This window comes from Drosophila elegans, unplaced genomic scaffold (assembly GCF_018152505.1).
Source record: "Drosophila elegans isolate 14027-0461.03 unplaced genomic scaffold, ASM1815250v1 contig_183, whole genome shotgun sequence".
In the NCBI taxonomy this organism is placed as follows: Eukaryota; Metazoa; Arthropoda; class Insecta; order Diptera; family Drosophilidae; genus Drosophila; species Drosophila elegans.
In genome coordinates, this window is record NW_024545550.1 from 6,614,102 (window position 1) to 6,630,260 (window position 16,159).

The following is a 16,159-nucleotide window of genomic DNA, read 5'->3' on the forward strand; positions in this document are numbered from 1 at the left end:
GTGTCGGAATATGTAACCTATTGCAGAAAGAGACGGATATTCTCGCCCAGAAAGAGAGCGGTAGCTCACACAATTTACAAACTTAAAAGTAATTTAGTTTTTTACGACTCCACTGCGGTAATAAAAATGTTTTGCCCTCTTCGTATTGCCACCCCCACACTACCCATCTTTTCCACCTATAACTATAGCATAGTCGTACCCTTTAGCCCCCCCCCCCCAACCCTTCCCTCCCCTAATACCCCACTACATTTACTGCATTTACATTTATCGATGCGTCGCCGCCAACGTCGACATCCTCATCTTCGCCTTTGGCTTCGCTCTGGCCTCCGTCTTCGCTTTTATGTCTTGCTGGTGGTGGGGCTTAATAACTTTGTCGGGGGGTAAGTGTCTAAGAGGTCTAGGGTATACTGGATTTCGAAGGTTGGGCGCGATAAAGTAGTGGTCACATTGTTAAAAAAAAAAAACAAAAATCACAGGCTCAGAAATGTCTTTTTCTTTCCTAATTTCACACAAAAACTTTTAAAGCTTTATAAGTTTACAGGTGACAGCATTATGCTTTAGAACGTTTTGAATAATGATGTTTAGGTCACAGGATATCATTTTAATATATTTTTCAAAACTCTATTTCAAACCAATTTTATTTTTGCGGTATAATATTTTTTTATAAACGTTTTCGAGTTCTATTTGTTTGATTGCTCAAAAAGAAAGTCAAACATTTCACAGTTTATTACTTGTTTTTTGTATCTTCGCTCTCCATCAGTCTGTCTCACTCTTTGATATATTTTCTGTTTGCTTTACGCGCAAATGAAATAAAGCAACAGAAATTATGCCGCGAACCTTGACACATTAAAAATAAGCAACAACAAAAGCGTGAGTAAGAAGACGTCACCCATCTCTCTTACACCCTGTCCCCCTCTCGCTTACTCCTCGCTTCGTCGAGTGCTAGTAAATTTCTGCGTGTAAAAATAAAAATGTGGAAAAGCTTCTTTCCACGTTGGCGACGTTAAGTTTGTATGAATTTTGTTTTCATGATTCCAATGCATAAACAAAAGAGAGCGCGTCCAACGCTTCGTATGATTAATGCGAATTAGCGGCGAATCCAAACCGACACTCTCGGCCACTCAGCACCAGGGAAAAAAAAAGGAAAACAAAAAAAAAACAATATATAGCTATATAGCAGCTAGCCCCAAAACGGAAATCGTCTCGTCTCCAACAAAAAGCAACAGAAAAACACATCAAATGTTTCGTGGAAAGCCTTCGTTTTGCGTTCGTGTTGTTTGATTAGTTGGTTGGGTTGCTAGTTGCTAGTTGCTACATTGTATGTTATATAGGTGCTGAGAGACAGGAACTGGAAGATGATAGAGTAGGAGTCGCCTTGGATTCCCATGAAAATGGAGGCGGACAAGGCCAACGCATAAAAGAGTAGTAATCAAAGAGATTAACGTTATTGAAAGAGCAGGCTTAAGTATTTTATTCACAGAATTTACCAAGAATTTATAACATTTTGATAATTAGCCTATTTGATGCAAAGTTAAAGATTTCATTGGCTAATCACTAGACATGACTCAGTCTGTGTATATAATTTAAATATATAAAAGCACAATCACTTATCACTGAACTTAAATTAAAATTATAGAATTCTATTAAACGACGGGACACATACAGATAGCAGTGGTTTTGCCAGTTAAACTTATATGAAAACAAAAAAACCACCGGATGTCATGTGAAATCGAAGTGACCTAATCACTAAACTGGCTGAAATTTGATTTCCAAAATTTCAAATTTGCAAGTTTTGCAATGTTGTATTAAAAATTTAAACTCAATGCACTAGCAGACCAAATATTGTAACTCAAAACCTCCGATAAAATCAGTTTTTCATTTTTAACGAAATATGCATGTAATTTCCACATTTTCCCTAGCTTTTTGTCAACCCCTTTTTTCAGCCTTACTCTTCTGGCGCATTTTCTTCTTTGTCAGTGTCCCATCATTTATTCACAACAATTAATTAAAAGTGTAACTTAAAACGTCCGCTCAAGTGTCAGGCATAACAGAAATCCCCACACCCACCTCCTCTGCACTACCCACTATCCAGCACCCAGCACCCCTCCAATTAATTCCTGGCTATATTAACCATTTCTTACCCCATATTTGCACGGCACATGCGGCGTATGCGTAATGTTTTGGCCTTGTTTAGCGTCCTACTCATTGCAGCCCGTTCCATCGCTTTTCAACCCAACCACCCCCTCTCTTCGCTTGCTCGCATTACATTTTCCATACTATTAATTTTTTGCACATTATTAAAAAGTAGGTGGGGCATCAGGAAAAAAAAAATCGCAAAAAAATATGAAGTGAATTATAAATCATTATTCAACTCATTTAACGGAGCTGGCGCAGAAAGTCCAATGGGAAATTATGTTTACCAAAAATTAATTAAACAACAGTAACAACAGAAAAAGCAATAAAAGTAAGATTAATGTAGTCGCAGGCAGAGGCAGCGACGCCAACCGAAGCAGCAGCAGCAGCAGCAGCATCAATTTCCGCAACGCCAAAAGGCTAAGCCAGATTTCTCGGTTTGGTTTCAGTTTGCTTGTTGCTCGCTCTATGGCAATTGTTGCTATTACTATTGCTGTTGTTTCGCCTGAGAATTCCTAGACGCTGTTGTCTCTCACTATACAATTATACACAAAAAGACAAAAACGTGGAAGTAGTTCTAGAAGTTGGTTAACTCTGGAATACACTAGAATTTTGTGATTGGGAAAATAAAATCGTTTAATAAAAGCGAAAATAATAGTAAATCTAAAATCGCCACAGACAACAGATTTTAGCTTTTGCATTTGCATCACATACTATCGATAATCTTCTTTCTAAATCAACATTTTATAGCCTACTTTTACGTAGCCTAATAATCATTTTAATAATTAAAGAGATAACCAGAACACCCCTGTACACAAAATTTCTAACCAAAAAGCAGTAGAAGAAGATCTAGCAAAAACAGACCAATTATATAAATGTAACAGCAATATCTAAACATGAATATCTAAATCCCCCGCTGATTATCATCGAAATTTGCATAATTTAAAACCGTTAATCAGCCTAATTGTTTTCACATTGCAGGCCCATTGGTATATGCACATCTTTATGAATACGAGAGTGCAGATACACAGTTCCAAACGTGTTCTACTTCATGGCATTGTGAGCATGCCCCACTTTTCGGTGAGGGCATAACAAACGACCAATTGCTCGCTCAGATCTGTTCCTCCTTTTCCTCCACTTCTTGGCCACTTGTCTAAGCAATATGCGTAACACACACTGAGACACACGAGAATGCATACTCAAACATACACACAAACACACACACACACACAACCACAGTCACGCGGAGAAATCAAACAGAAACAGAAATTCAATTTGGCTTTGGCGAAAATGTTCACTTTGATATTTTAGCAGGCCACTAAACATTAAATTTTATAATTTATGAAAAACAAAATTATGCAGAGCGAGAAAATTCCCAAACGGATTTACTGCAATGTAATTAATGGTTTCTATTGAGCCAAATGAGTGGGAAAAAGCAGACACACGCACACTTTTTGCTCAATTTTCCTCCTGATTTATTTAGCACTTTTGATTTATGATTTTTAATTTCTGCCATTTTACGTCTTACGTGAATCTTACGAAGTCTGCACCTAATAAATTTGCATTTGCTATGCACAATTTGCCGCACAAGAACCATACACGAAATAACGAATAAAATGTCAAATAAATAAACAGGACAGAGGACAGGGGATGAGCTAAGGATTAGCGTAAAAGCTAATTTAAATAAAGCTGAAAATCTTATGAAAAATGTTCATGAATATAAAAGTTTGAAGTATATTAAAATTCCTTTTTAAGACAAATTGTCACTGATAAGAGAGTAATTTGTAAAATTTATATTTTTGTATATTTGGTTTTTAAGAAACTCATAAGATCGTTACAGTTTACTAACGAAACGTCATAATATATGTTAAATCACTAAATTTGATAAGATCATTTGCGTAATTTTTGTTTATTGGTTTGCTTAAAACTAATTTGTTTCTTTTTCAGTTTTCACTTTTTACACACTAACATTTTTTATCACTTGAACACTTTATTTCTTCATTAAGTTTAAGTGCATTTTTTGTAGTATTTCTTTTTAATTTGTTTTCTTTTGTTATGTTGCTGTTGTCGTTGATGTTGCTGTTGTGTTTTTATCGCTGAGGGAACGAACCGCAAAAAAAAAACGCACAGCTTTTCTTTGGCTAGTGTTGCTGTTGCTGCCGTGCGGCTATTACTGCTGCTGCTGCTGCTGATGTTGCTGTTGCTGGTGTTGCTGCTGCTGGTGCCTCAGCTGCTGCTGGTTTGTCGTGCGCCGTTTGGCAGTCGGTTGAGTACTGGCACGAGCCGCTGTCAGCGAAACCAAACGAACCGACTTCGACCGACGAGCGACGCCAGCAGCAGCCGCAGCAGCAACAACAGCAGTACGACAGCAACAACACATGACAGCAACAGCGACGCCGGCAGCGAGAAAGTTTGCTTTTTGCATTGTTGCAGCGCTGCGATGAGTGAGTATCTGTGTGCGAGTGGGTGGGTAACAGTATGGGTGTTGCTGCGGGGATGTGACTGCGGGGTTGTTGCTGCAGGGATGTTGCTGTTAGCTCTAACAGACGGCTGATAAGCTGCTGCTGTTGCTGTTAGCATGTTGCATGTCAGCTGCTCTCTCTCTCTCTCTCTTCCGCTCATTTCTTGGCTTTCATGTTAAAACCAATTCGTTTGTCATTTGTTTAATGACACAAATATTTGCACAAAGTGTTTGCATTTATGTATGCCGCGACAACCTGTCTTGCCCCCCATTCCCCACCCCTCCCCCTCGCTTGTATTTTCAATTTCCATTTTGGCGTCATGAAAGTTTTCCCTCAATTTGTATTTGTGCCATAAATTTGATTACCACTAATAGACTAATAATAATCCCACTAATGATCGTCGTTTCTTATTTTTTTTTTTGTATTTGTATTTGTTATTCGAGGAGGCTTTCAGGCAAATTGAATTCGCTGCTAGTTTGATGGCAGTTAAATTGGGTTGAGCCTGCAAGGACACTCAACGGAATCCTAGCCAAAAGCCAGTCAACAACAAACAGAAAACGTGAACAACTAAATAAGGAAGTGACACCGGAAACAGGCAGCGACGTCGACGTCAAAGGAATGCGCAAAGGAATTTGGAGAGGGGGGTTGGAAAATGCGGGGGGTTTGGGTTCGGGAATCACTCAAAAATCGAGTGAGTCAAAACCTCTCTTTATCTCATTTTTGTGCTTTTTTTCTTTTTTTAGCTCGTTTACAAGGCAACGACACCGGCCGGCTGAAACTAGTTAAGGCCACCAACAACCCTCTTCGCTGGCCACAGCCACAGCCTCCCCCTGCCACGCCCCCGCCTTCTGGTTCCACCGCTTACAGCTTAACCTATAAAAATTCCGCAGGCCCAACAACAGCAACATCCACAAATGGGAACACTCCGCATGCGAAAATGTTCTTTTTAGCTCTCTCGGAAAATCTGGGCGCCTGTTACACACGCAACGAAGTTGCCAACACAAGCTCACATGTACGCACACTCGACTGCAAAGCTGTTGCTGCTGCGGCGATGTTGCCGCTGCTGCTGCTGCGACGATGTTGCTGTTGCTGCTGCCGTTGGTGTTGCCGCTGTGTCAGTGCCGTTCATTTGTTTGATTTTGTTGTGATTATGCGCAGTGCTTCGGCGGCAGCGACGCTGGCAGTGGCGTCGTGGTAGTCAGCGACCCATGGAGGGCATTTGGGAGCACAACAGCAACAGCAACAGAAACAGCAATAGCAACATCGGCAACAACAACAACAAGAACAACAGTCAGACGGCGACCAACTGAATTCTCGCTCAAAGTTGCGATACACTTGGACAATTCGAAAATGTGATAAGGCTTGCTTGTGTCACTTCGCTTTCTGCTAGATTTTGGTTTCAAACAATTCTGGTTCTCATCAGCACTTTAAATTTACGAAATGGAATAAAACTAGAAAAAATATATTTATCATCCCCTTAAGGACACATCTGACAGATAAAAGTAACGGTCTAATATAAATTAAAATCAATACAATGATTACTCGAAAGAGTAAATTATCAAATTATTTACTTAAATTTCTGTAAAATACATTTTCCCTATCTTTCTCTGCCATCTAAAATTTGGACGCTTTTCTAAACTAGCCAAAATTTGGATCTAATAAACATTTTAAATATGTCAAGAATCTATAAATCAATTCTGATTCTTTGAAGTGTATTGCTCCTCCTTTTTCCATTTTCAATTTTTTTGACATTGAATTTCTTTTAAATATATTATATTATATTATTATTATATCTAACTTTGAAATTTAGACATATAAGTCCGAAACCTTTTTTCTCAACCTAAATTTACAAATAAATATTTGTTGCTCTCTGCTGTTATTCTATATATTCCGTTTACCCAGTATTGTCTGTTGCTTCAACTCACGGCTGTTGGCTGCTGTTTGTGTGTCGTAAAAACTCATTGCCAGTTTGGGGCGTCGCTCAACTGGAAATGTGGCCAAGCCGAAGCTGAAACTGAAGCTGAAGCTGAAGCTAAAGCTAAAGCTGAAGCTGCAGGTGTCTGTCTAACCAAGTCATCTCACATGCTCGTATATACTTTTGTTAATACATATATATATATAAATACATAGTGGATGTGCCAGCCCCTATGTAATTGCGTTGAGCATTTCTTTGTGCGGCTTAATTAGTGGCTGGCAGCCAGCCTGTTTTTCACTTTTGAGGTTTATAAATGATGTTCGCAGAGGCACAGCTCGGGTCTATTGGCAGCTCGATTTAAAGGCCGAAACAAACAGTAACAACAAACAGCACAGTTACAATTTTGCACCAGACATCTGTCATCCGTTTCAAATGGCCATTTTGAGGGCGGGAACATGGTGGTAGCGAATCGAGAAGCTACTGAAGGTGTGCGTAGCGATCTCCTTGGTGGGCGTGAACTCCGCCCGTTCGATTACCGCCCGTGGACTGCCGAAATTCAAAAGCCAGAACTTGAGCTCGTTGACCTTGGGCAGGGTACCCTCCAGCTGCCCCTTGACCGTGCCCTCGTCCGTGTTCATCACCCATCCGCGTACCTGATTCAGGGTGGCTAAGTCCCGGGTCTGCTTGCGCAGACAAACACCCTGAACCCGTCCGAAGATCTCGAAGCCACAAGAAAAGATTTGTTCAGCCGGCTGCATCATGGTTCTACTTGGATTCCCGTAGTCACGTCTTGTTGTGAAATTTCCTAAATTTGTATAAATTTTATACATCAAATTTCCGGAAGTGTTTTTAAAAATGTCAACGCTTGCCTATTTTTGAAGTGGTTAAATACGCAGTGAGTTTAAGTTTTGTACTTTGAAAAACATTTACGAAGTAACATAATTAAAGCTTTATTTCATTTCGTTAGCAATATTGTATTTTTTAAGTTTAAATAAAAGCAAAATGTAAATAGAACATTTCTCTGCGTTCAATTTTAATCAATTTTTTTTTAACATAATTCTTTTTCGAGCTATTAAATGTGCCAAATCCTTCCTGTTAATTTTTCTTCAAAATTGTACTTAATTTTTATCCGATTAAATTAAAGTGAGAATCAAAATATGGAGTTTTCGTCTGCAAAACGCGCACTGTATCGACGAGGGCGCTAATGACATTGTATCTATTGTATATCTATCGCGAATAGCGTATCCCATATCAGCACGGGGGACCCATAAATCACTTGCCACACTCGCTCGCACACTCACATGCGACGCCAAGTTCATCTCATGGCAATCCAATCAACTGGCAATGCCACAAAAGTTTGCAACCACCGAACAGAGGCAGCGAAATCCTCCCCCTGGCACCCCAACCACCCCCTCGCCGCCCCTCTTCGCCCCACGAAAACCTACGAAAACAGCAAAACACCACCTATGGGCAGCGAACAATAACTAGCGAGATAAACAGACAACATTCAGCGTTAATGCAAACGCGAAACGCCGACATCGCAGGCGATTCTAAGGCAAATATTTAATACGATATTTATGGCCTAGGCATAGGCGTAAGTGCAAGGGAGACGGCGGATACAGAAAGAGAGCGAGGACATAAGAATGAGGTCCAGGGAGCTTAGGTATTTGCAAAAGAAGCCCGTGATAAATGACTACAGCTACAAGTACCGAAATATTGACTTTCCTATGGCTACATAAATTATATTTTTTCGCAATTAAGCCTAGTTAAGGCCAACGTTAGCATATATTCAATTTAAGGTTACCTAATACACTTCGTCAGTTAATAAATTGTGGCGCCTTAAAAAAATTACAATTTAATTTCATATCGCTTTTAAAAACAAATATTTCTAAAGAAATGTATGCAGTTAAACTTCCATTACAAGAAAGATACTCAACCAATTTAATTGGCATTATAATATTTATAGACAAAATTGAATAAACATTCCATATCTACACAAAGTAAAAATCCAATAAAAAAGTTCAACAAATAGTCGTTAAATAGAATAAGTACATTTTTAACAGCTTGTAAGTCTAGTATCTGCCTAGTTTTTTAACATTACTAAGTACAATGCAAACAATTATATTTTTAAATGAACTAGAGTACGAAATGACCCAAACGTTTCCAGTATTACTTAACTGATTCTTGCAAGGTGGAACCAAAGGCTTCTAATTATCTAAGCTAGCAAAGTTTTGTAATCTTTTGTCCAACAGTAGCTTAAACCAAGAGACTTACATTCCCCAAGGTTTTCCGCCTGCACTGTCCATTCTTAAGTGAGCTGAAATATGTGGAAATGGCCCTAAAGCTGCCAATTTTGTTAAGCGATTTTTAAAGTTTTCGTAAAGTGGAACCAAAGGCTCCAATTTGGCCGGCACACTGCTGTGGCCAATCCAACTCGAGCTCCGTCGTGTGCCCATTCAAATGAAACAGCACGAGCCTCGCGTTCGTTTTAAGTTTCAGGCTGTGTTTCTGGTTGAGTCCGTAGTCGACGTCGCAGTCGACGGCGCAGTTGCTGCCTGCGTCGCTGTCGACGTCCATTCGATATTGTTGTTGCCGAGCCGAAGGTGAGCAAGCCAAATCAAACAAACCGAAGCGCAGCAAAATGGGGAAAAAAATACGTTGAAACGCTTCAAGGGATTTCGCATGCCTCGGTGTTGTAGCTACGGGTATAGGTATATCTATAGGTATAGCTCATGTTGTTGTTGCCAGAAACTGCGCTTCAATTGCGACAACAGCAGCAGCAGCAACAACAGAAAGAGCCAAGTCGGTAAACAAAACTCGGCTTCTCTGAAGGCAAACTGCGTGAAGAGAGAGAAAATAGAGAGCCAGTGAGAGAGTGAGAAAAAGAGGGATCGTGCGAACGGATAAATACCAGATAAGCCTGACTAACCAAGGAATTTAACAGCAATAAAGTTGAAAAAGGGGGATCCTCAAAAAAATTCATTTAAAAGGTTTAAAATCAGTAAGGTTTCTAACACTATTGTTTGAAAAAGTTTTTTTTTTTGCCAAAACGAAATCTTTTTCTTACGAGACAGAAACTTAACTATAATATATATCTGGGATATCTGGGAAGAGAAATTCAGGATAGTTATTTATGTCATCTTTGAATTTTTCTAGGGGTACTATTTTTTTAAGTATATTTATAACAAGAAAGAAAGCAAACTTCGGCAAGCCGAAGTTCATATACCCTTGCAGCTATTGCATGAATTAAATACTTTTGAAAACATTTAAATTATGATTTACTTGAGTATATGCTGAAAAACATTGAAACTATGATGATTTGCAGCTCAATTATTAGATAGTTATTTTATATATTTTTATTATTTCTATGGGAGCTATATGCTATAGACGTCCGATTTTGATAAAATTTAAACCATAATTCTGAAATAATTAAACATTGCTATATGTCGAAGAACTAAACAAAAAATTAAAAAACAGCAAAGTTATAATTTTTTTCATTTATTTTTCCGATTGTTCCTATGGGAGCTATATGCTATAGTCGACCGATTTTGATGAAATTTAAACCGTAAATCGGAAATATTTAACCATTACTATATGTCGAAGAACTAAACAAAAAATTAAAAACAGCAAAGTTACAATTTTTTTTCATTTATTTTTCCGATTGTTCCTATGGGAGCTATATGCTATAGTCGTCCGATCCGGCTCGTTCCGAATTATATACTACCTGCAATAGAAAGACAACTTTTGGGAAAGTTTCATGCAGATAGCTTTAAAACTGAGAGACTAGTTTGCATATAAACGGACGGACAGACGGACAGACGGACGGACAGACGGACAGACGGACGGACAGACGGACAGACGGACGGACAGACGGACATGGCTAGATCGACTCTACTAGTGATGCTGATCAAGAATATATATACTTTATAGGGTCGGAAACGTCTCCTTCACTGCGTTGCAAACTTCTGACTGAAATTATAATACCCTCTGCAAGGGTATAAAAACAATTCTTATCTGGAATGGTAAAGAACTCTCTAGAGATTTTCTTGATTTTCAAATTAAGTTTGGAATAAAATGAATCATGATTTAGGAATTTGTGATTTTCTTTACAAAATTGTTTTCAAGTATTTTAGTATTTAACATCTAAAATTAGTATATATAAGATCTTGTGCTGCACCTGTAAAACAAAATGTTTTAGGATGAAATTCTATAATATTTGTACTGATTCATTATTTTATCCTTTTACATTTTATTTTTCAATTTGCAATTATTAAAATATCTTGATATTCAAATACTTTATAAGTCCAATAATTTCCTAATAAGTTTTGTATCTTTCAGAACGTTCGGCCGTCAAGCCAAACGGCGCCAAGCGCACACACATACAAATCAAATCGGAAAAGGCGAAACAAAAATAACAACAAGAACAGCAGCGGCGGCGGCAAGAACAACAATTAAATCGAATTGGAAATTAAAAATAAAAAGTACAGTCCTCGCTCTTCCTCAAGCCCAAAGCATTTTCCCCGCCGTTTTCCAAATTGAATTGAAATGCAAACGAAAGCTAAATACTAAAATTAGCTTAAAATAAGTAAAGCAGACAGGGCAATAACAACAAGTGAATAGAAAATCAAAGCGAAGCATATAAAACAGCGATAATTCAAACGCAAAATGTAAACACTTCAATGCTGGGAAACGGGGAGAGCGGGCGGAGAATGGAAGAAAAGCTGAGAAAATACGACTACAGTTGCATAGGAAAATTGGAATAACAAGAAAAAGAAGTGGGTATGGATTGGAGTCGAAAAGGGGGAGTGAATGGGTGTTTTGGGGAGTCGAAGTATGAATGCTTGACCTGGCCTTTAATATCTCACTCACTCACACGCACATTGATTTGTTTACGCAAATGACACAATTATTATTCCGTGCAGATAAAAAAATTATAGACAATAAAAAAACCAGTCATGTTAGCAATATAAACTCTAAAGAATTATAAAATAAATATTAAAAATATTTTTTGGTATAAGAAAAGACTTTTTTTGAGGAATACAAAAAATAAACCCTAATTATAAAAATCAACCAGTCAAAGTCAAATATTATTAAACAGAAATTTAAACCAAAATTGTATTCGTGCATGAACAATAATATTTGTGCTAAGTTTTTTAATTTATTATGAAAACATAAGCGATTGAGTAAAGTGTATTAAAACATCTATCGAAGCTAAGCTGTTCTTGCCAAAGATTTTCCCTGATTCGGATTTATTTGTGTGTTGGGGTGTTACCTATGTACGTACTTAGGTAAGCATTTATGATGTCTTATACCTTTTTTAGGTAAAATAATGTGAGAATATCTTTTACCTTCGTTAAAATTACAAAAAGTTAATAAAAATGTTTTATTTAACCTTTGTTGTACCTTTTAAATTAACTATACATATATAATTATCAAACCAAGTTTCTCAAATACCTTGTATCTTACCTAGATCCAAAAAACTAGTACCCTTCCCAACACTGTGTAAAACCAGCATTCCAGAGAATTCAATCAGAGATCTGTTATACACACTCGCTGAGCTGTCCTACGCTGCGTATACGTAACCCGTGATCTTGGATTCAGCTTATCAAAATAACTCGGCGATGATGCAAGCATTCCAGCTATGCCGATTCCTTAATACTCAAATACTTAGCTTAACTTACGGTTTTATCTGCACTTCATGCATATTTACACGAAACAACAATGCGATGATGGGGCTGAAGGGACTGAAGGGGGAAACTCACCTGGAACGAGAAGAAAGGAGACAAAAATACTGATTAGCCACAAATGCAGCGTAAACGCAATGAGAATTATAAATTAACTGGCTAAAAATACAGCAACCACAACAACAACAAAATCACGTCAGCGGCCAAATAAGGCAAACAATTGCAAAAATCTGCATGTTGCCGTCGCTGCCTGCGTCGACGTCGAAGTCGAAGTCGACGGTCTAAAAATATTTCACTCGGCTCGCTTAGAAAATCCAAAATTAGCTGGCATGGCGTGCGCACAAAATCCAAAATGAGGCACACAGAACTAGGCACAGTGGTATAAACTCTCAATTTAGTCAGTTAAAAACCAATGAAAATATCAATATTTGTTCTACCTATTACAACTGAGCCAAGTTTTCTCCTACTGCACTTATCTATAAATAAAATGAATGAAATCTTAATTTTCCCTGTCTCTCTCCGACAAGTGTACACATATATTTTTTTAAGGGTATCAACCATTTATTTGGTCTAAATGTTTGTTAATCCTTTTTTTTTTATTTATTACCAAATTTAGTTCATTTAGTTCTTCTTCCTGACTAGTTCTTCATAACTACTTACATTTGGCAAACTCAAACCAATAACAATTAAGTATTACTTTAGATTATTTGTTTTTAGATATCTAGGAACCTGGTTGATTGCTTAAAATTTGAGCTTCTAAGAGGAAATTCTACAAATTACTTAAAACCACTGTGCGGCGTTAGTGGCGTCACCGTTGAGCGGCGACAGAGCCAGTGGCAGCGACGTCGACGTCGACAGCGTGCGACAGCAGGTTGGCAGAAGTCTGCCACTGATAACGGGAAATGGCATGCCAGCAACAGCGGCAGCAAAAGCAGCAACAATAAGGAGAGCCATCGACATTCTCTCACTCACTTGCCGGCTCTTTCTCCCCACTTACTCTCACTCACTAACTAACACTCACACCAACACTAGCACACTCAATGGCGCTCTCTCCCTCGCTCGCAGTGGCCATGTCTTCCATGCTCTCGTGGCTGGCAACGCTCACGCCAAAATAAACAAAACAAATGTAAAGTGCGCCCCTTTAGCAATGTAGTATACACCGATGAAAACCGGAAATGAATTTCTACAATATTAGATTTTTTAAGAAATTATTTTGTTTATTATGAAATCATCATAGTGAATTCGCAAAACCAAGAAAGCAAAGGAAACAAATCATAAAGACTAAAATCGAAATATTTACCTGAGTAATATAAAATTTCCAATATTTTAAGAAAAGTCCCTTTTTTTAACGCAAATTAAATTGCCATTTGTTAAAAAAGTATGCTCAAAAATAGCAGCTTTAAATTATCCGACGTATACATATTCTTTTCTTGCATACTTCAAGGAACTTTTTTTTTTATTTCATGGTTCTTGTTTAAAATAATTTAAAGATAAAACCGATTATATTTTTCAGTGTGTATGAGAAAAGCGGGCACAGGCCTAACTGCCACCTTTTTCCCCCCAAAAATTATACCAACCACCTAGGACAAGCCATGAAAATAAATATGTGGGCATAACAAAAATGAAAATTGTACGCGAAATGTGCCGCAAGTGGTAGCAGATTTGCCATTAAAATTTACAAAGGGTCTTTCTCCGTGTTTCGGGAACCGAGTGAAAAGCCGATCGAAAGAAGGGAGTTGAGAGGAAGACAGGGAAATAGAGAGAAAAGAAAACATAGACAAACAGTCGGAGGCAAAGCAAATCAAAACAAAACAAAGGAAACATCACAAAAACAAGTCAAGCAATCGCCCTGACTAAGTGACTCTTTCCCTCTCTTTTCAACCCATCCTCTTTCTTTCGCTCACTACGCCGCATGTTAAATAACAGATGTAAATTAACAGCGAGCATTTTTAGAACGAGCAATTAAAGCTGTAATAAAGCAATTAGAAGTACAATTACCCAAAGTTCGTCCAATTTGTGTGAACAAAACCCAAATGGTAAACAACAAGTAATGTTGTAATCCTTGGAAAAAAAGTAATTTAAAATAAAAAAAAAAACAAGAATATATATATTTTTCAAATTTATAACTCCGTTTTCTTGGTTTGAAACGATCAATTAAGTGCGATTAATTATTAACATACATTAGCTGTTAATTTTATTTGTTTCTCACGCAACGCTCTCAATAAATCAGGTGACATATTACACATACGCAGTGTGGAGCTATGGCAAGCCGTATCGAAAAAATTACGTTTTCTGTTGCTGTTGTCAAGCACTGAAAGCCTCGCATATGTTTTGTAAATTAATTAATAGTTTTTATAGGCGTTAGTGCATTAAAAAAATGGATTGTTTACATAAATAAATCATTTACAGTGACAACAAAACCAGCAAAAAAAAAGTTTTTTCGGTTAGATATAATTTATACAGTTTGACATATTTTTTTCAAAGTTAAAATTGTTGGTTGCTGTATGGAAAATAGTAATATCATATTGGGTAAGTGACAGTGGCAGTGCTGACAATACCAATTAGCCTCTCGGTCAAGAGAAGTTGGCCAATAGATGACACTAACAGGCCACAAGGGAAAACGGAAGTAGAAATATTGTACGAGTGAATGAAACGAAAGCATTAATTAACAGTGCAAACTGTTAACAAAATTGGATCGTAAATTGACTATTTTTTAAATGGGAAATGTGAATACCTTTAAAATTAAAATGGTAGTCACCTATGGCATTTAAAATAAAAGAACATAAAACACCGGTAGCGTAACAAAAAAGTAAGAATACAAATTAAAAAAAATATATGTTTTTTAAATAAAAAGCCAAACAAATGCGAATAAAATCAACAATTAATACGTAAAGCCAATAATACGTATACTAATATACAAGGCGCCAGTTTTTGTCTATTTGTTTTTTTTTTAAAAGGTGAATATAAATGGAAAGCTTAATAATGCGTATGCGCAATGTAAGCACGAGGGCTTGAAGATTTTATTTGAAATATTTAAAAACTTTAAATTAAACGTTTTACAACTATCACAGGTTCAATACATTTCTTAATTCGCAATTTTGACTTGTACCGCCTATTCTATGCAATTTCTTCTCGATTTCATTTCCTTTTGTTTTTCTTTTCGTCTTCATTTTGACGGCAACGATTTGCAATCAACTTAATTGAATTTTGTTTTGATGCAATGACGAGGCATAGTGGAAAGGTGGGGGAAAAGTGGGAGGGGCGGAGAGCGGGTAGGGAGAAGGGTTGTCACGCCTTCTGCAATTGTCTTAGCTGCTTGTCGTCAAGTGGATTTGCTAGTGGAGAGCTCTAGTTGTTATATGCTCTTGCCTTTGTTGTTGGACGATATTCAATTAAGCGACATCGTCGACGTCGCCATTTAACGAAATGAAATTTTCACTCTATTTATTTATTTTGCTTCAGTGTGAACTTTTGTTTGTTTATGTCAACGCACTGCGGAATAACAGCAACAAAATCAGTTAATTCGATCAGCGTGGGTTGTGGTGGGTTAAGAGGGGAGTGGTTTAGGGTGTGCAACGGGGGGCAATTAACAGAATACGGGCAGGCAGGCAGGCAAATTTTACAATTTTTCGTCAATAATTGAGCAAGGAAAGCGGGCAGACAATCTCGTGTCCAGGACATGCGCACTTAAGCCAGAAACTTAAAGCCAGGCCACAAATTGCACAGAGTGGCCGGGGCGGTGGGGGGTTGGCTTGGGAGGGACAAAAAAGGGTGGCTGAGGAGGCGGGGGTGACAGCAGACCGACTGTTGTCCCTTGCAAATGGCACCCACACACGAAGCGAAGGTGGTCGAGCGGATTGCCTCGAATGCCGAATACCGTTAGGATTGTTACTAAAATACAGAAAACTTCAGATAAAGATAGTTAGGGGGATTAACCATATAGAGGTGCACAGAGAAAAACTACA

At 37.8% G+C, this 16,159-nt stretch overlaps 2 protein-coding genes across 6 annotated transcripts in view; both read right to left on the bottom strand.

The window, feature by feature from the left end:
• The window catches only part of LOC108144344 (neurogenic protein mastermind), a 74,065-nt gene that overhangs the window by 25,809 nt on the left and 32,097 nt on the right, over positions 1–16,159 (bottom strand). Inside the window, exon 1 of one of the 5 annotated variants that reach the window (XM_041707491.1) lies at positions 4,262–4,404. The exons of 3 other annotated variants lie outside the window; for them this stretch is intronic. The gene's annotated coding sequence lies outside the window, so the exon portion shown is untranslated. Of the gene's footprint in view, positions 1–4,243; positions 4,405–16,159 lie in introns of those variants that run through there. One more of the 5 variants, XM_041707490.1, reaches the window with a different exon arrangement.
• LOC108144345 (acylphosphatase-2) lies at positions 6,671–7,540 on the bottom strand. The gene has a single exon (XM_017269068.2). It carries the CDS (start codon positions 7,338–7,340, stop codon positions 6,939–6,941), a length of 402 nt encoding a protein of 133 aa, XP_017124557.1. The 5' UTR covers positions 7,341–7,540; the 3' UTR covers positions 6,671–6,938.

Coding starts and splice junctions, on each gene's coding strand:
- LOC108144345 (XM_017269068.2), bottom strand. CDS start 7,340: ATGTATAAAATTTATACAAATTTAGGAAATTTCACAACAAGACGTGAC.